Source organism: Corvus kubaryi, unplaced genomic scaffold, assembly GCF_017639235.1.
Source record: "Corvus kubaryi isolate FWS band 111438036 unplaced genomic scaffold, C.kubaryi_AGA036_p1.0 37322, whole genome shotgun sequence".
Taxonomy (NCBI): Eukaryota; Metazoa; Chordata; class Aves; order Passeriformes; family Corvidae; genus Corvus; species Corvus kubaryi.
The window spans coordinates 788,454-808,451 of NW_024581101.1; the positions used below are offsets into that span (position 1 = coordinate 788,454).

The 19,998-nt window shown below is 41.0% G+C and overlaps 1 protein-coding gene across 2 annotated transcripts in view; it reads left to right on the top strand.

Annotated features, from left to right (window-relative positions):
• Positions 1–4,594: 4,594 nt before the first annotated feature.
• PHF6 (PHD finger protein 6) overlaps positions 4,595–19,998 on the top strand; it is a 28,231-nt gene continuing 12,827 nt past the window's right edge. For both annotated transcript variants that reach the window (XM_042029147.1, XM_042029148.1), the window contains exons 1-5: positions 4,595–4,734; positions 9,604–9,783; positions 9,963–10,064; positions 13,086–13,219; positions 13,523–13,566. In XM_042029147.1, the coding sequence (XP_041885081.1) occupies positions 9,646–9,783; positions 9,963–10,064; positions 13,086–13,219; positions 13,523–13,566 (418 nt within the window). In that variant the 5' untranslated portion in view covers positions 4,595–4,734; positions 9,604–9,645. The remainder of the gene's footprint in view (positions 4,735–9,603; positions 9,784–9,962; positions 10,065–13,085; positions 13,220–13,522; positions 13,567–19,998) is intronic.

Sequence of the window (19,998 nt, forward strand, 5' to 3'; positions counted from 1 at the left end):
GAGAGAGAGAAAAAAACAGTGAGATGGAGTGACATGAGACTCTAATTGTGGGTAAAACATATATGATGTGAAAGATAAGAAACTGAGAGACAAACCTTAGGCTTAGGTCGGGAAAAGCATCTGTTCATGCCTTAACAGAGCATTTATCCCAGAGCAACAGAGAGCAGTGTGTGGCACATAGAAGATGCAGATATTGAAGTGACAGAACACTAAACCAGTGTCCTTATGGATACAAAGCACAGTGCATATGTGATACCTCATCCAGCTGATGTGCTGTTGTATTGATGTGCTTCTAGCTCAATTAATATGAGTTAGAGTGAGTAAGTGAGCGAGGAACCTCTGTATTTTGTAATTGTGGAAGATGAAAGAGCTGCTTCAGGACTGGGAACACCGTACCTTATACACATCTTTATGCTAAAATAATCAGTAGTAAAGTAATTAAGGTTTCAGTCACCATTGGCAACATTTGTTCCTTTTGAATGGGATTTATGGGGACTTGTTTTGCTTCACTTTAGATTTAACATCTGGACATTTTGTAGCTGCTTTGAGAATGAAAGGAAATAAGATCAACAATCTTGTACAAAACCAAGCAAATGCAATTAAGTAATATATAATGGCTTTCTAGAGTTTAAAAGCAAGTTGTACAGTGAAAACAGAGAAGAGACTTGTTTGCCTGCAGTGTTTTGGGATGGAGCTCAAAACTCTCTGGACACAAGATCTCTTGGCACAGGTCTTTGATGTCCATATTTGACTCCAACTGGGACACTCATTATCATTTTTACCCTACATTTGAATGGCCATCAATAAAATTACGAGAAGTTTTGTTGGTTTGGGATTTTGTTTTTCCTTCTGATAAGATATAAATGGGAGTACCTGCAGGATGGCTCAGCCATTCAGTGTTCTCTTTTCCCAGGACACTTTCCATCCATTATCAATTTTCTTATTATTTCCATTTCTCTCCTGAACCCTTGCAATCAGTTTTTTGTGAATCTCCTTAAAGCCAAGTTGGCAGAGCTTGTCTTAGAATCTTGTCCCGTACACAGGTTGCCTTTGTTCCTAAGGTGTAAAGTGCTGTCCAAATAGAGAGAATGTGAGGGATGTTTGAGTGAGTAGCTGGGTTTTGGTTGGGCTGTTTATTCTTGGCAGCTGCACAGGTCTCACCCTGTTTAACTTCAGCTACATCTTGTACCTAAACCAAGACTGCAGAAAGGGCAGGATTTGTCTAACTGCTCCTGTTTGGATGGTGCTTAAGTCACTTCACAGAAATACAGCAGCTAAAGAGATACTTTTTTTTAGAAGATTCAACCTGTTCCTAAAATGATTTTCTTAAAAAAACGCCCCCGCCCGCCCCCCCGGTTTGTTCTTACAGACCTTATATAATGTTTGGGGTTTCTTTTAATAAGGCACTGCTTTGTGGGAAATAAATGAGTTTTTATTCCCCAGCATTTTAACTAAAATATTTAGATGCACACACTGAAGTCACTGTAAACTGGACTACACTGCAGCTGGGCTACAGAAAATCAACGAAGCTGATCATGTCTCTGATGAGAGATAAATGGTTTCTATATGAGTCTGAGGTCTATAAAGTAACTGGGTTAATGCTGAGTCTGTGACTAAATGACAACCTCCACTTTGTAACTTCAGTCTTTTTAGATTCTTTATTATGACATTTCTTGTTCTCTTGAGAAGGATGAAAGTAAATAATCAGGTTTGTGGGTAATGAGCCTGCCAAACCCAAGGCACTGAGAAGTTCTGAAAGCTCCTGCAGTCGTTAATGCCTGTGGGCTCCACACCAGTATGGTCAAAATATTTTACAATAAAGTTTGGATCTCCTTGTGTTGTCATTTGCCCCCTGAAATGAATTGGCTCATCATAACCTGGTACTAGGAATTCAAACTAAATCTGTGATTCTGCTGCACATGATCATTATTCCTGGGATCTCTGGCTGTAAAACATCACAATGACAAAACATGAAGTCCACTGGATGTGCTGTTTCTAAAACTCATTAATTCTTCTGCCTTGCTGAGCCTCTTGTTGAAACTGAGTGTGTAAGAACTCCATATTCCTGTGAGGTGCGGCATCCCTAGAGTGCTCTTAGATGCTGTGCTGTAAGGAGTAAAGCTACTGGCTGTGTTCATTTTAAGTTCCTTTATAAAGAAAGGAAAAAACACTCGTGTATTACTGTAGTAAATATTACTGTATCCCACAGCCATAGGGAGGAGGAGGAGAGAAGATCCAGCAGGCAGGAATTGTGCAGCAAGATTGATTTATTTAATTATTTTACAAACTCTTTTATAGACTTTTTCTTCATAGTCTAATTGGACAAAGGATCGGCCACCCCCTGGGTGGATTGGCTAGAAATCCTAAACATCTATTGTCAAAATATTTTTCTACTGTACCATAAACATAGTTCTACAAGGTCGCAGGTGTTCACAGTTTACACAACTCCTGCTATTATCTTCTGTGAGAGAGAAAAGTATCTCACGGCTTAGAAAGCAGCAGGAAAATTCTTGCTAGCAGCATTTTTGTATCCACACTTGGGCATGGAAAATGGGGAATAAAATAGGACTAAATATCACTTTCTAATAAAGCACACAAACTGTAGCCTCCACCTCCATCCTGTGCTCCATACCTTTGATTCTCAGCCTTGTATTTGAATGTGAAATCTGTAGGATTCTCCCCAGAAAGCTTTTTCTGCCTACTCCACGGGTAGCAGGGCTATTCAGCAGTACCTGGCACTGCACTGACTTCAACCACAGCCAGATCAAACAACCATCACCATCATCCTTACTGTTGTATTTCAAATGTTACCCTCTAAAGCTCCTTGTGCCGAAGGAGGACAAAAATATTGCCAGAGGGAAACAAAAAAAATTGTCTTCAGAAGGAAGCACAACCACCAGAAAAGTTTTTTCAGGCAAAACCCAAAGCAATTGTTTTATGGCTTTATTTCCCTCCCCAATAGCTGATATTCAATAAACATTCACTGGTAAGTAAACATCAAAGAACACCAAAGAGCAAGGAGAGGTTTTGCTCAAGACATGCAGTGGCTTTTGGAAATAAATGAAGAAGCTTTTTATTACTAAAATTAATTAATTAATAAATAAAACATAAAGAACAAAATAACAAGATGGCAGAATAATTTCTGCAGGGATAGGGGTGTAAATCATTCATATATTGTGGTGTAAAATGGCAGCAGCTTGATAATTAAAATGTGTATTGGTATTTGGGTTTCTCATTATATTGTAATTTGGTCAACATGTGCAATATGATGACAATTTTGTAAAAAAAAGTGTCATTTTTATTTCTTATTGTGAGGCTGCGCCTCAAGTGCTGCGTTCAGTTCTGGGCCCCTCACTTTTACAAGGACATGGAGGTGCTGGAGCATGTCCAGCAAAGGGCAGCTGGGCTCCTGGAAGAACTGGGGAACAAGTCTGATCAGCAGTGGCTGAGGGAACTGGGGGTCTCAAGGAGGCTCAGGGGGAACCTCATCACTCCCTGACAGGAGGCTGAAGTGAGGTGCGGGCCAGTCTTTTCTGTGGTGTCTGCAGAGAGAGGACCAGAGGAAATGGCCTTAAGATGCCACAGTGGAGATTCAGATTTGATATTAGAAAAAAAATGTCAGTCTTAGGGTGGTCAGGTATTGGAATTGGCTGTACAAGGAGCTGGTCGAGTCACTGTCCCTGGAGGTGTTTAAGAGGCGTCTGGATCTGGCGCTGAGTGATGTGGTTAAGGATCACAGAATCGTTAAGGCTGGAAGAGACCTTTATGATCATCAAGTCCAGCCATCCATTCAGCACTGCCATGCAACCCCAAAACCACTAAACCACATCACCCAGCACTGCCACTGCAACTCCTGAACCAAAGGTGTGTTTAAGAGGCGTCTACATCTGGCGCTGAGTGATGTGGTTTAGGGGTTGTAGTGGCAGTACTGGATGGACGCCTGGACTCGACGATCTTGAAGGTCTCCTTCCAACCTTGACCTGACCGGACCGGACCGGACCGGACCGGACCGTCCCGGACCGTCCCGTCCCGTCCCATTCCCTGAGGCCGGGCCCAGCGCGCCGTGAAGGACGGCTGGGGGGGAGCAGCAGGGAGGCACCGTGAGCGAGCGCCCGCAGGGCCTCTCCCCCCTCCCTGAAGAGCGCGCGCGCGATGCCGCAGCGCCGCCCGCCCCTCACCGCCCGCTCTGCGCACGCGCGCAGCACTGCGGCTGCGCGGCCGCAGCAGCGCGAGTCCCGTGCGCCCCTCACAACGGCTGCGGGTGAGCGCTGCGCATGCGCAGAGCTTCTTGTGTGTATGTGCCTCCCGCCGCCCCGGCTCTCTCGCGCAGGGACCTCGCGGGGAAGCGGCGGCGGCGGGCGCGCATGCGCAGAGCCGCCGTTCCCCACACCTCCCCATCTTCCGTTTCTCGGCCTCGCAGAGAAGCGCAGCGGGGGCAGCGAGAACCGGGAGCGGGAAAGGCGCGCGCGTTGTCGCGCGTGCGCAAAGGAGGCCGCGAGCGGCCCCCCCCCCGCCAGGCTCCCGCCAATCGGGCACCGCCCCGCAGCGCCACCGCGGCCCAAGCGCGCCGTGCGTGCGTGCGTGCGTGCGTGCGCTCGGCGGCGGCGCGTCCCGAGCCCCGAATGAACGCCCCGGTCCCGGTGGGCGAGCGGCCCTGAGCGACCCGCGAGCGGGGACGGGCCGTGCCGAGCCGTGCCGAGCGGCTGCTCCTCCTGCACCCCGCCCGCCGCACGGGTGAGTGACCGACGACCGACCCGCCGAGCGCCTACTGTCCGCCCCGCCACCGCTGCGCCGCGCGCCACGGGCAGGCGCGGCGCCCCCGGGCCGCCCGCAGCCCCCGGCTCGGGGCCCGCCCGCTCTCCGCCGCTGCCGGTCCCAGGGCCTCAGCCGGCCCCTGCAACCCTCCGAGCGTCACGGCACTCCGCAGTACCCCGTAAGGGGTGCCCCCGGTGCTGGTACCGCCCCCCTGCCCCCTCCCCGGGCCGGCGGTGCCGCTTGTTCCGCCCGCCCCGGCCCGCGCCCTCCTTGCCGGGAGGATCCGCCCCGCCTTGTCTCCCGGTCCCGTTTCCCCCAAAATTTCGTGGAATCGGGAGGGGATCGCTCTTCCTGCGTCCCCCCGCGCTTCCCCCGGTAACCCCTCGGCCAGGGAGGGGTTGGGCTCCTGTGGTGCCGGCCGGGCCCCGCGGGGAGGTCGGGCAGTTCCTCCCCGAGAGATGCCCGTCCTACCCCGTCGATCCCCTGAGGAGGCGACGGCAGAGGTGCCGCTGTCGGCCCATCTCCCGCTCCCCGTGGGAGGATGTAAACTTTCCTGGAGATCCCTCAGCGCCGTTTGCCAGATCTCCCTGACCGCGGGCTCTCTCTGTGTCATTTTTAGTCACCTGCTCTGCTCTCATTGTTTAGGCTTTCGAGGGTTTGCTCTTCTCCCCTCGCATCTGCCCCCTCTTCGCTGTCTTTTTGGGTTTTTTAAAGGAAGTTGCATGTATAAGTTCCCATCCTACTTTTTATAGTGGCTGAAGGATGCTGTGTGAATGTAACTCTTGGATAAAAATTTGTATGGGACCTGTGATTTGAGTTCTCAGCCACGGAGCCCTACAGGATACTTTCCCTCTCCCCTTCTTCACCCACTCTTCTCCAAAATAAACCTCCCAACAATGGGTGATCGACCCGGGAAACTGCGAAGCACTTGTAAGTTCGTGACTCTGGTATCTCCAGTGAGCATCTTGGAAAAATCAGCACAAATACTTTCTGTAGCTTTTCCTGAGAGACCAAACCACTTCAGCGTCTTCAGTGGCATTTTCTGAAGCTTGTTTACTTCTCGCATGTTTTCCTTAGGTGTCTGAAATTTTCTTCACAAATTTAAATTCTAATTTTTTGAAATACAGTTTGGGAATCGTACAGGTCACACAGCAAAACAAACTTTACAAGTGCAGCTTGTAGGTCACTGTCCTTTGTAGGAAATACAAGTGAGATTTTAACTCCTGTAATCAGGCTCCTGAAATATGTGTGGGCAATAAATAGAAATTAGAGTCCAGGTCACTTTCTGTTCTTTGGTGTTGAACAATGTTTCATGCACTGAGGGCATCCTGTGCCTGAGAGTCATTGAACTTGCACTTTTGTATTGGAAAATCTGTTGTCTAGAGCTCACTAAAGCAGCACAGAAGCTACAGGAGGGTGTAAAACCTGCTGCTTTAAAGATAAAGATGCTGTGAGGGAAAGAACTACATTTAATACCTTAGTGCACATAAGAAATGTGAATGCAAATGAACCCAAATTTTTCAGTGAAGAATGTTTGAGTGAATATCTAGTTTTGTGATTCTAGGGTATATGTAGCTTCTAATTTCTTAGATCAAGCCTATGGAAAACTGATCAAACATATCTGTATGGAATAACCTTTGTGTTTGTAGTATGTGCGTTCCATTTTGGTGGAGACAGTGAAAATCTCCCAGACAGTGATTCCACAGTACATCACTCGTGATCCAGTCTGTGGGACTCTGACAAGGCTGACAAACAAGATTCTGTCAACAGTAGATTTAATCACTACTTTTTGTAATTCTTACTCATTTGTTAGTCTTTTAAACATGGAAAACCAAAATATTGAGCTGTTTTTAAGTTGCATTTTTTTTCTCATTCCAATGAAATGTAGCTTGGTCTTGGCAAACTAGATTAGTTGCTCTGGGTGATTCAACTAGAGAGATGAAAACAGAATTTTGAGTGCTTGCATTCAGAATTGCGGGGCTGTAGCTGCATAACTTGGTTCATCTTTCTCAGAAAATGTGTTTTGTTTCTTTTTTTAAGGGACAGGTTAAGTGCATTTTGGCACAAAGAAAAGTGATCTGAGAGTAGTGTTTTCTCACATTTATGAGAAAACAAATATAATTTGTGGACATGTCTATTGATGTTTCTCATGCTCAGGTTTTTTTGTACAGTCTTTAAAAATGTATAAATAGTGTTAATGCCCAGTGATACAGAAAAAAACCAAATGCAAAGAATGCAGGGTTGGAAAGAAAACCTTTAGATATCCTTGTAAAATGCTTTCAGAGTAATTTAATCTGATGGTGAAAAGAATGTGAATTTCCTTGGCCTGTTTGAGTTTTGAATAATTTTTCAAGTTTTAAATTATTTATAATAGTAAAATATTTCAAAACATGTTTGGTTTTTTTTTAAAAACATCAACATCCATATATTGAGTAAAGATTGGCATTATTTTTAACTTTACTGTGAGCCTTAAAAAATCTAATTATGCAGAAGTACTTGAGGAGGCCAGGCTGTGTCAGGTTCTGGTGCTGCTGCAGTGACGTGTCTGTAGTGCACTGGGAGGTGGAAAGCAGCAAGCTGTGAGAAGGTTCTTTATAATCTTGTGTCTTGTAAAGTTATTTTTCCTATAAATTAAATATGATAAGAGCCACTTAAAAAATCTTTATGTGTGCTATAAATTATTTTCATTTTCTAAAACACAAACTTGCTGCTTAAATTGAAGGCTAGTTCTGTTTTAATAGTAATTCTTATTCCTGAAAGTCAGTGGGATCTGTGCACATGTACAAGGAAATTCCTGATCTTCCTTTTAATAACTGGTATCATTGCTGTCAATATTTTAATAATATAATCTGAATATAAAATGAAACAGGTAGACCCAAGTGATTGTGTGTGTATATACCACACTGTTTATACCAAAACAGAACTTCTTGCATTTTACATTGTTTTGTTAGTATATTTCTAAACATCCCTGTGTGATTTATGTTGAGGTATTCAATGTGAGATGTAAACAAGAAATCTTTGTGATATTATTTCCTACTTGTCTTTTGTAGGTCTTTTTCTGCTCCCAAACATTATTTAAGTTCAAAAAATTACCCAGATTTTTATTTTTTAATATATATATATCTATCTTCAGGAACCATGCTTTCTCCTCAGAAGGTTTTACAGAATAGTCTTGTTTTATTTTTTCTTTAGAAGAATACAGTATAATAATTCTTTTGTGTTTAACACTTAAGGACTCTGTATTGCCACTGCAAAAGGGTGTGACTGGTTTATCCAGATAGGCACATATTTTGTGCAAATCAGCAAGATCTGAAATCTTTGCTTTCTTGTTCTGAGTGTGTGTCAGTGGTGTAAACTGCTCTCAGAACAGAAAGCAAATGAAGCTGTTGGGAGAGCAAAGATGAGGGGGATAGGACAGGCACCTTTTGAGGCAGGAGTTGTGCAGTAAACAGTGCAAGGCCAACAGTTACAACTCAGTCTGTGAAAATCTGTTGAAGCAGAAGAACACAGCAGGAGCGTCTGTCAGCAGGAGGACATGCTCACGGAAACTTGAGGACGTTCCGTTGCTTTCGGTTAGCGAAGGAGTGAGTGATACCAGCATTATGAGCTTCTGACAGCACTGGGGAGCACTGGGTCTGCCTATGCAAATTCCAGAGACCTGTCGTGCGTTTTTATGTGGATCTGTGCCATTGTAGACCAGTCCAGATGTTTTGCAACTCTGGTCTTCTTATTTATGGCTGGATTTTACACTTTTTTCCAACACAAATATCAAACTCTATGGTGGCTTTTCTTACTTAGCTGAGACAAATTAAGAGAAAGGCTGAGGAAGATTCTATTGCAGTTGTGGCAAATTCTGATAGTAAGGCTCAGATCTCCAACGTAAAAAGCTCTAAAAGTCTATTTGAAGATGATGATTTTTTTTTATTTCTTGCTAGATGTAGAAGCAAATGAACACAAACTTCTTAATACTGGGCCAAGAAGTTCATACACTCGTTGGGTGTTTTCACTTTTGCACAAGCTGTGTCTGCCTGAACTGGGCACTGTGACCTCAGTGTTACATTTTAAAATGTGTTGCTGGTAGCACATGAAAAGTTTGTGATTCATACTGAGTTTAATTTTAAGTTACTTTTCTGAGCTGAGAACAGCAGCTCTCTTGCGCTTACTGAAATGTGGTGTGGTACTGCCAAACTAACTGTGGGTCACAGAGAGGTTTCCATTGCAGCATCTTAGGCAGAGAGGTGTCTAAAATTTTGTTCCTAATACTGTTTGAGTAGCCACGAAATACCTCTGATACAAAAAATTGTAACATTTTTTCATGTCATCTCTACTCTTTACTCATCTGACCTGAGACTTTGTGAGCCTTTATGGCCAAAACCTGTGCTGGAGGCTGTGCTGGACTCTGGGTGTTTCTTTGCTTCTGTTTTTGAAGAAGTTCAGTAGCATGAATTTTGTTGCACGTACAGATAATATATATTTTCTACAAATTCCTTCCCTGTAATAAATAACTACAAAAATTAGTTGCAGTAACTTTTTTCCCCAACAATTCTCTTGTTGTATTTTCCACTTCTTTTCCCTTTTCTGCTTTTGTATTAGCATCCGAAGTTTTATTTTAATTCTTAAACGTTTTCTTTTGCATAAAGAAAACTGCTTTTTCTTGCTGATAAAATTTCATTAAAATTTGGCAAAGTACTGCCTCTGCCAGTCGCTTATTTATTTGGATATATTGAAGTAGTAGCATGAAGAAAAGGGACAAATCGCTTCCAAGCATCCAATACTGTATTTATAAAACTAAGTTAATTTGCCTTTTGTTGATGTTAACATGCTGATTGCAGTTTTTTTCCCCTGTAGCATTGAGAGGATTGCAGTGGCATTCTAAGGTCATTTAAAATCATGACAAGCTCAGTCGGACAGAAGAAAGTCTCCTCCAGACAAAGGAAGTGTGGGTTCTGTCGGTCGAATAAAGATAACGAATGTGGGCAGTTGCTGATGTCGGAGAACCAGAAGGTGGCGGCACATCACAAGTGTATGGTGAGTGACCAGGAATGGGATGGAACCGGGAAAACACTGCGAACACGTGGAAAAGCCAGCCAGGTTGGAATTGGCACACATGATTAACCACTACAATTTGGTGGGTTTCGTATCTGTAAATTTCTCAATCACTTATAACCTTAAAAAGTAAAATGCAAATTTTGTTTTTGCAATTTTAGCTGTTCTCATCCGCACTGGTTTCTTCACACACTGATAATGAGAGTCTTGGTGGATTCTCTATTGAAGATATTCAGAAAGAAATAAAGAGAGGTACAAAACTGGTAAGTCCCTATTTTGGCTCTTGAAAATGGAAGACAGTATTTTCATACCTTCTATAAAGTTTGCAAGGAAGTTGTTCAGTGTATTTAATCTATTTAATATTTTCTGTGAGATTTCTGAAAGAAACCCACATTCTAGGGTCCTGGGAAGGGCGTTATTGTGCCTTTACCAGTATTTGGGCTTGCTGCCAAAATCTTGTTTTAGCTACCAGATACACTTTTTGCTCCTTTTATACTGATTTAAAAAATAATGCTGTTAATATAGATGGCTTATGAGGTATGTGGGTACACTAGTCATTACAGCTCTGCCAAATTAAAGAGATTGAGCAGCAATGACTTTTTTTAATTCCTGAGAAGCTAATTAATGAGGATCTTTTTTTATTATTATTTATTTAGAACTAGTTGTTTTCCATTTGGGGAAATGAGTGAGGTTCTTTTAAAAATAACTTTAACAGATAATCAGTTCACTCCTCACATTAAAACCTTTCAGATTAGTTATTTAAAGCACTCTGTATTTACCAGTTCTTCGACCACTAAGAGAAGTCCAAAGTATTATTGTAGAACTACAATTTTATAATAATAGTCTAATATTTCATCCACTGTTTCATTTGAATCTTTTCCAGTGCAGGGAACTTCATTTCCTCTAATTAGCTGAAGCATAAATAGATAACTGTTTACAAGTCATTCATGTTGTGATTAGGACTTTACAAAGAAGATGGTAGTAAATGGAACTACTGATCATAAAGAAACTTTTTGATTCTCGTGTCTCTTAAAGGGTTTTTAAGGTTTTTTCTTTTTATGTCTTCAGTGGTTTCTCTTTCTGCATCTGAATCTCTTTATGTTCCTTCTGTTGCAGTGGCTCCATTCTTGTAGATCACCAGCTCTGTGTACTAGGCACTTTGTTCAGGGTTTTTGTAGAAAACCTGGGTTTGGTCAATCTAATGGATTCATTAGATTGACCTGAGTTGTTCCCTCTTTGGAGAAAATGTACAAGATAATTTTAGATCTTAATTTAGGTGCCTTGTCTCTGTAGCTGTCAGAAAGCTGCAGCTCTAAATCACTCTCTGGAGAAACTTGTCTTTCTCCATTGGCATGTAGGAAGTTTAAAGGTAAATGTTTGTCATTAGCCCAAATCCCTTCTCTCAGGTCTGCTTGCTGGTCTAGCCTGGTGTATTATGGGGGAAGACATTCAGCAAAAAACCTCAGTGCACTGGGTTAAGTGAATGTATTGATGGCTTGGGCTCAGCTTGTCCTCCGTAAGGAGGTGATTCTGGCCAGGTGGGCACTGACAGTGGGGACCTCATTACCAGAATGACAGTGACTGACATGTAGAGACTTTCTGATCATAATAGATCTGTCTTGAAAAAGGTTGTAGGTTCAAACCTTGGTAGGCCAGTCACAAAAGCTTATGAAGTCTAAATATCTGGAAGTACAAATCACTGATCTCTTAATTAATTATCTGTATTATTTCTAGTGTCTGTGCATGGGAAGGTTTTTTTTAAAGAACATACCTAATTTGCAGCTTATCAAACTTCATATATACCCAATATAAATTGAGAGTTAGTGACCATTTGGACAGCAGACACGTGCCAATGGAATAAGTATTTTATTACTTATTGTGTACTCTGTTTTACAGACACATCATGGTGTTCATAAAAATAAAGTTTTCTTTTAGTCATTTCTGGCTTTCAAAAAACTGAAGTACTGACTAAACTTGATTGGCTGGATACATAAGCCTAGGCTTTTCTAAAGGACTTTGATCAGCAGTTACTAGATAAGCAACCATAATGTATAACAGATTTATGAGATAAAATGCCCATACAAATTAGATAACAACTAGAGAACAGTATATAACTGTACCATTTCAGAGCTTGCAGAGGAGTAAATGGAGATGATCCAAAGCTTTGACATTTTTACTGTTCAGTTGACTTCGTTAAAATTGAAAAACAGGCTGGTGGTATATTTGGTAACTTTGGTGGTATATTTTTTTGGCATATTGGAGAGTAGCAAGACGAACTTGACTAAACAAGTGCAGTGGACAAAAAATGTATTCACAGAGATGTACATATATATATATAGGGAATATCCTACATTGCATACTTAGATTTGGAATTGATTGTAAGCTTTTGGGGCATGGGCAATATGCAGGATACAAAGAAAAAGCTCCAGTTGTCCTGGGAGGTGAGTTTAATGGGAAATCCTGATATTTTGGGGAATATTAAGTCAATAGAGAGCAATACAGAGAAAAATCTTGTGATATTGTCAATTACTTCCTTTCCTACCACAGTACAAGAAGAACCATGAACAATTTAGAAGGCAAATAGCTGCTGTTATCTATGTGTCTGATACAAGAAGAATTAATTAATGGGAAAGAAAAGTAAAGCAACAGCCTCACTTTTAATCTTTTTTGTAATACAAGTATAAAGAGCAAAATTCAGTTTAGTTGAAATAAATTCATTGTGTTTACCAAATATTTCACTAAATTCAGTGTTTTGGAAAGGACTTAAGGACATAACTGTAGAAAAAAAGGTAAAGTTAGCTGCTGATGCTGAGGTAAATTTGCAGATCATCAGTATTTCTGACTGCAGGACTCATTCCCAAATGGGTGTCATTTTTTTTCCTTCCTGCCTTCATAATATAATTCAGAATTAAACAGGTACAATTATGATTTTAACTTTTCTGAAATGGTTGGTACAAACAGACTGTCCTTGTGAGAGGGATATTTAGGTGAATAGCTGTCACTTTCATCAGATACGTTCCACAACAATAAATTACTTATTTTCTTCTTTGAGTTGATAATGGTGGTTGAGTTGATAATGCATCTGATGGTTATTGCATTGTTGCACACTTGTAACAAATTTCTTAATTCTAAAATAAACTATGAAAAACACCTGAGAGCAGGAAGAGTAATACCAAGTGCATAAATCCATTTGTTTTGTCACCAGGAGTAGTAAGTACATTATTTTTGAACTCAGAAGTACTAAGAAAAAAGTAGCATGAATTGTGTTTTCTTTTCCTTTCCAGATGTGCTCTTTATGCCACTGTCCCGGAGCAACCATTGGCTGTGATGTGAAAACGTGTCACAAGACATATCACTACTACTGTGCTTTGCATGATAAAGCTCAGATAAGAGAGAAACCTTCACAAGGCATTTACATGTAACTATTATTTATTTGTTATGTTTATTTTTTGATTTATATTTTACATTCTTTGTTTAAAAAACAACAAAGCAAAGCAAAACCCCACTTTGGAATCTAAACAAAACTGTTGCAGAAAATTCTAATTATGATTGTGGCATTCAAAGTAGTGATGTGCTAGAAAAGCATATTTTCACTGCAAGATTTGTGTATCAGTGAGTCTTACAAGTGGGAGAAAAATGTACTGGCATTTAAATTTAAAAGATGAGTAAATAATCTGTGAATCGTGACTGACTTGACAGTTTTCAACTACTCTGTTTATAGGATTTTATGTCGAAAACACAAGAAAACTACGCATAACTCTGAAGGTAAAATTATTCAATATAAATTTTTCCCATTGTAGAAAGATACTTGGTTAAATTTAGTTTTTCTGGAGAATATAAATGTTTTCAGTAAAAATCAGAGCTACATTTTTTTGAGAAACAGTGAGTTTGGAAGCCCATCAGATTTCTGTATTTTCTCTAAAAATTATTTATTGAGGTGGAGAAAAACCAAACCATAAATTTTAGGATGTTCAAAAGATATGATGCTCCATAAACCAAAAAGTTTGGGTAGAAGTTATACATTCCCTTCTTGGAAGAAGTTCGCTTATATTTGTAGTTAAGTATTCACAATATTAACATCTGAAATATTTTGTCAGGTAACAGCTGATTTTTGCTACTGCTAATGTTCCTAAATATTCATTATTTTTTTGACTAGTAAATAGAGTTTAACTCTTGAAAAAAGAAACACCCAATAGTAAATCAAAAGGGTTGTGATGAGTTCACTTACAGATAAGTTTTGGAATCATACTGATTTAAAAAAAAAGTTTTATGAATCCATTCATGAAAGCTGTGTATCTTTGCAGAATAATGAAATGCCACAAATGTAGATAAATTGTGTGGTCTGTTAAAATTCGAAACTAGTTGTGCTGTTGTGTATTTATTAAGGTATTTTTCTCTTTTTCTATGGTGTCTGAATTTGGGTAAGCAAACAGTTGGTAGTTTACTTTTTGCATTGCTTTCAACTGAAGTATCATCAGATTTAACTAATGAGGAGTATGCAACTGTTTGGTGAAGATGAAACTTCATAAATTACTTCAGTCTCAATACCAAATGTATTTTTAAGGTAATATATTGCTTTTTATGCTACAGGTAGTAGATTTATTAATGGTAAGGTTTGGATGTCATTTCAATGTTCAGAAATATTCTGAAGGCAGCAGAAAATATCAAAGAAAATGAAATTCTTTTTTTTAGTCTATTTACATAATTATTGTTGTGCGCCTACACATAAAACTAATTTTACTGTTACTGGGTTTAAACAAGAAAAGTAATATATATGTTATAATTAGTCCTCCAAAGAGAAGGGGCCATGTTATATTGTAGTTTGGCGCTTTGTTTCTTTGTTTGGGGGTTGCTTTGTGTGTTAGAAGACACAGAATATGAAAGACATTTTGAGTCCAGAGAGATTAATCTCTTTAACTGATACAAGTGTCTCAGTGTTTGAGTTGTAAAAATGCCTCTGATTCTGCATGGAGCTCAAAGCCAATGGATTACTTTTTCTGCTTGGGATTTCTTGCAGGATCTGATCTTGTGCTTTCATTTAAGAGTTTTCAGAAACCATTATCTCCAATTTTGCAGTATCATTTTCTAACAGCAAAGGCTTTCAAATTTTTTATAGATATATTGGGAAAAATTAGTGGTTTTTTTATTAAATGTTGATGATGGTAGTTTATTAAAACATTATCTAGACACATGTAAAGACACTCGTAGATTGAGGGTAGGAGAGAAGAAATAAACAATGTCCATCAGAAAAGCTGATGCCAAATAACCCAATAGCATATTATTTAGCATTTAACTTTGCAGTATCTCCAGTGAGCATCTTGGAAAAATCAGCACAAATACTTTCTGTATTTTTTTTGTTTAAAATATTTACTTCTGTCATGGTTTAAACTTGTAGAAATAGCTTTGCACTTTTAGAACTATGTGTAGCTATACTACACATTTCTGTTTTCTGGTTTTTATTTAATATTTCACTGAAATTCCACCCAGAGCTGTTTCCCAAAGAATATGTTTTCTTTTTGGTCCATGCAGTTTTGGGAACTGTACCCATAAAATAATAATTATTTACAGTTTTGGATTTGATAATGCCGGAAGCTGGGGCTCTTTTGGGATAGGCCTCCTTTAAATCAAAGTAGAAATAAATATTGCGTATGCCTGATACAATGCTGTAAGTAATTTCCATAGTAATGGTATTTTGCTACACTGAACACTAATTAACTTTAGCAGACAGAAATTACAGGGTGGTTTTCAGAGTTTCAGAAGGGACTTGGGAGGTTTTTTCCTCAATACTTAAATGCTGAAGTTTGCTCAGTGAAATGACGACTGGAAGGTGTTGGATGGTGAGATTAAGCTTTATATATGCTATGTATTTCATTTGTTTTTTGATGAAAATGTGAGTGTCAAGGAGGCATTTAAATGTGAAAGAATGGCAGTGTGTGAAAACAGATAAAGGACTTGGCAGAGAGGAGTGATTAGACTAGGAAGGGAAACTAGATGTTAACATAGAGGCTTTCTTTTTTTTTTTTTTTTTTTTTTAAATCTTGTTTTAGTTTCATTTTCATTAATCTTTGCTCCTAGCGATGTTTTCCTAACAGAACAGTTAAAGCTTATGTGTGGTTCTGTCACCCAGTGTGGGTGCGCAGAGGCACTGGAACCATCAGTCCCTTTGTAATGGAAACCGCTCTTGGTTGCTTTTTGGTTGGGGATTTTAAAATTTTATTTTATTGGGGTTTTTTTTCTTGGTCAGTTCAGAACATCTGTGGGTTCTTGGGCTTGGTTCTTTGTATCCAGATTTAATTGTTCCAGTCCAAGTGTTTTTATTCTGTCAGTTATGTTAGTGGATGTTCAAAGAGTTTTTAGGAGTGTTCGGTTTGTTCAGAACAGTTTATTTTCTGTAGGCAGCACTGCTGCATAACAGCAAGATTTTTCCTTCCCTTCCCTAGAAAATGGATGCTTCTGGGGGCATACTTGCCCAAGTCTGAGATCTGGCTCATGTACTTTTGTTAGAAGTTCTAGTTTAAAAAGACTATCTGTTAAACATTTAATAAAAGTTAAAGAAAACCTCTTGAATCCTGCATGGAAATGTTGTTGAAGGACCTATATTGGAATTAAGTTACTTGCTAAGACTTAACAAAAAGGACCTCATAGATGTTTTTTATTGCTGTTATGAAATTCAAGTGGTGTGAGAATTCATCAGACTTGGTGTCTGCTCATCAAGACAAAATTAATGAGTGATGGGAATTAATTTTTTTTCACTTGACAGGAGTTGCTGAACTACCTTCTGTTTCTTTGAATATAAAAATGTGAAACATGGCAGCAGAGTACTGTGCTCTTAAATTCGTTATATGTTTCAACAAATTGTTGGGTGTATCTAATTTATCTGTATGGCCTGGCCTTTAGGTGACATAGAATAGGGAAATTGTGTTTCTGATTTCCTTTGTGTAATTCAAAGTGATTTTTCTGTGCTGTGTTCCCATTATCTGGAAGAAGGACATATAGATTTTTGTCTTGCTGGTTACAAATTTAACAAAATAACTGAACTTTGGATAACTGCTTAATTGATAATTTTAGGCAAGCCGTCTAAGTTTTTGTGTACCTAATAGGTTACAGGAATTGGTGCCAGTGCTTTCAAATGATCACAGTTAACTATTAGTTGAATTTCAGTTCAGTTGGATACAATTGCATTTATTCTTTTTGAAGAATGGAGTATTGTCGAACTATTGTTTTGGAACTGTTTGTTGGAATTTCTTCCAATGTACTGGAAATAATTGTTGAAAAATGAAAAAAACTGGCTTCTCTCAGTTTCCCTGTAGGTGGGACTGCCCTGATTCATGTGTTGAATTTAAAACAAATTCAGCTGATGAGGAATAGTTTAATATAAACTAAGATAAGAATGTAATTTCATTCTTCTGTTACATAGTGGTAAAACAAAGACTAACAAAGACAGCTGTGTGACTTCTCTTCTTAATGTTTAAAGCTTGAGAACTGTGGGGTCAGAAAATAAAATTTAGTTTTGTTGTAGCTGTGCTCAAAGCCTCAGGGAATTATGTTTCCACAGTGGAAGTAAGGACATTCCCTGTCCTAGCATCCTTTTCATGTTATTCTAAAGATCAGACATGGAATTTGTGCTTCTCACACTGCTCAGTAAGTTGAGTCAGGATGATATTTCTCTGAGACCTATTTAGAGACACTGCAATCTATAGTGCACTGAGTTCTTTTCCAAAGTGCTGTGAAAACCAGAGACTGTCAGGAAAAACATCTGCAACTTTTTTGGCCTTCTGATTAGGTAACATTCTGATTCATCTTTGGATTCTTCAAGCAGTGGTTGTTCCCTGTTGCATTTTGTGTAGAACTGGTCCCAGCACAGGTTTGCCTCGTGGTGTTTGCAGTAACACAGTCAGGTGTAAATGTTTCTGTAATGTTGCATTTGGGGTCATTTTGGTTTTGGTGGTGAGAAAGTCTTCCCTGGCTTTGCTAACTCAGCCTGCTTGGTGTCTGTCTCCTGGAAAATGCTCTGGCTGTGGCATCAAATGTTTACCTGGTGTTCCCACAAAAGAAGTTTGTCCAGATGGGGAATTAGCAATGTCCCATTATAGTCTAATGAGGGTTTGTGCAGAAGCATCACATCAGGGTTTTCTTATGGAAAACCACATGGCTAATGGAAAAGGAAAAATGAAAAAATCATGTGGTGAATGGTTTCTCCTGTTCGAGGAGCTGTCCTGTGATGTTCTAATTCTCCTTCCCATCTAGGCAAGGTGTTACACAGAGAGGCTTGGTCAGCTACTCAACAGATTCATCAGACCAGTGGTCATAAGCTTTATGATTGTGCAAATAAGCCAAGTGCATGATCTGTCTTCAGTCTTTGCCAGTGTTTCTTTGCTTGAAAATGCCTTTAAATTGTGTGGTTAGTAAGTGTTGCAGCGGGGATTACTGCAACAAGTATATTTCAAACCAGGAGTCCCATGGAAAGCGAAGTATATATGGACAGATTCGTGGTAGATGTTTCAGAGATGTTTATTTCTCCAGCCGCATGGCTGGGGCTCTGCTCAGGAACTCCGCAGTCACGGGACCCCAGGATCCTTGGCCACCCCGGGGAACACAAACCAACCAATGGGAAATGAGACTGACCAGGGGCAGGGAGACCCCGTGCCTCCCCCCCAGGGCCCCTCTCCCAGGCTCCATGGCAGGGGAGGGACCCCAACATCTCACCCGTTTTATTTCAATAAAAGGAGAATGAAAATAACTGGATAAACATAACAAGAACAGTTTCAAGACAAAACAAGCCACCCTCCTGAGTCTTTAAATGTCCAAACAGATTCTCTGGAACATCTTAGGGCTGACAGAAGGGAGACAGAACTCTCCGGGCATGCTTTGTGGGGAAACTGAGGCAGGAGAGGGTTTAATTTCTTCCCTCCCCCTTTTCATCCCCCACTTGGCATCGGAGAGGAATTGTAGGGAAATGGAATTGTATAGGGAAGCCATGGGGTGAAAAACGGATTAGGAATAAACTGGGGATAGGGTAAACTTAGGAAGGGGTTCATATTGGGTATAGGGTAAAAGGGGAAAGTAGGCTGTGGGTAGGGAAGTTGCTGGGATGGATATTGTTTATAATTTTGTGCATAACGGCTGCCTTTGACGGGAATACCTCCAGGCCCAGTAACATTTGCTGCTTGTAAACCCTTCTTTCCTTGCACTATATCAAATTGTACAACTTCCCCATCTCCTACACTTTGCAGGTAATTTTTAGGGTTATTCCTTTTAATGGCAGTTCTATGGATGAATAGATCTTCCCCTGTATCATCTCGTGTTATAAATCCATAGTTGTTTTTTTACATTGTACCATTTCACAGTTCCTGTGACTTTCGTGGCTACAGCTCCTCCTATCACGTGCTTGCGTGTTCGTCGTGGCTGCCGGTCCTGCATGGCTGCTGCCTCGCCAACTCCGACATCTCGGCCGGGCCCCCGCCTTGTGGCTGCTCCTTGCTCTCTGAGCGGCACTGCTCCGGCGCGTGTCTGGGCTCTGCGCGGCCCCGCGTTGCCATCGCCGCTGGCTCCGCGCCCTGTGAGCGGTTCCACTCCGCAAACTCCACGCTGCTTTGAGAGTGGCCCTGTTTCAGCTCGGCACTGCGCTGCACAGCTTCTCGTGTCACTGTGGAAACCGCTGCTTCTCCCTCTGCAGGGCTCTCCGAGCCGTGTGCTCAGAGCGGGTTTCCACGCCGACCCCCGGTTCCTGGCTGCTCGTGGCCCATGGCACCCGCGGCGCCTGCGGCATCACTCCCTCACTCGCGGCCGCGTGGCAGGGGACTCCGAGACAGGGATGGGGTCCGCGATAAGGCGCATGCTCCCGAGGGGGCCGGGCGCATCCAGTGCAGGCACCTCCGCCGGCACGGCTGCAGTCATGTGCTCCCGGGATGGCGGCTGCGCGGTCTCGGCCACGGGATAAGTATGATCCTCTGCTTTAGGGGTAATGGGACCATACAAATGCTCCTCAAGAGCTTCCCTGATTATAAGGTATGCACGGAAAGCTTCTCTTTGATCCCATACTTTATCCCATATCTCGTCCCAGAAACACCCCTCACAAGATACAGGAGTTTCGATATCAAAAAGTAAGTCTCGAGAAATATAGGAGAACCTTTTGAAAAGCCAGATGAAGAAATGTTCTAGATCTCCCGGTTGCACTACTTTTTTGTTCTGTTGTTC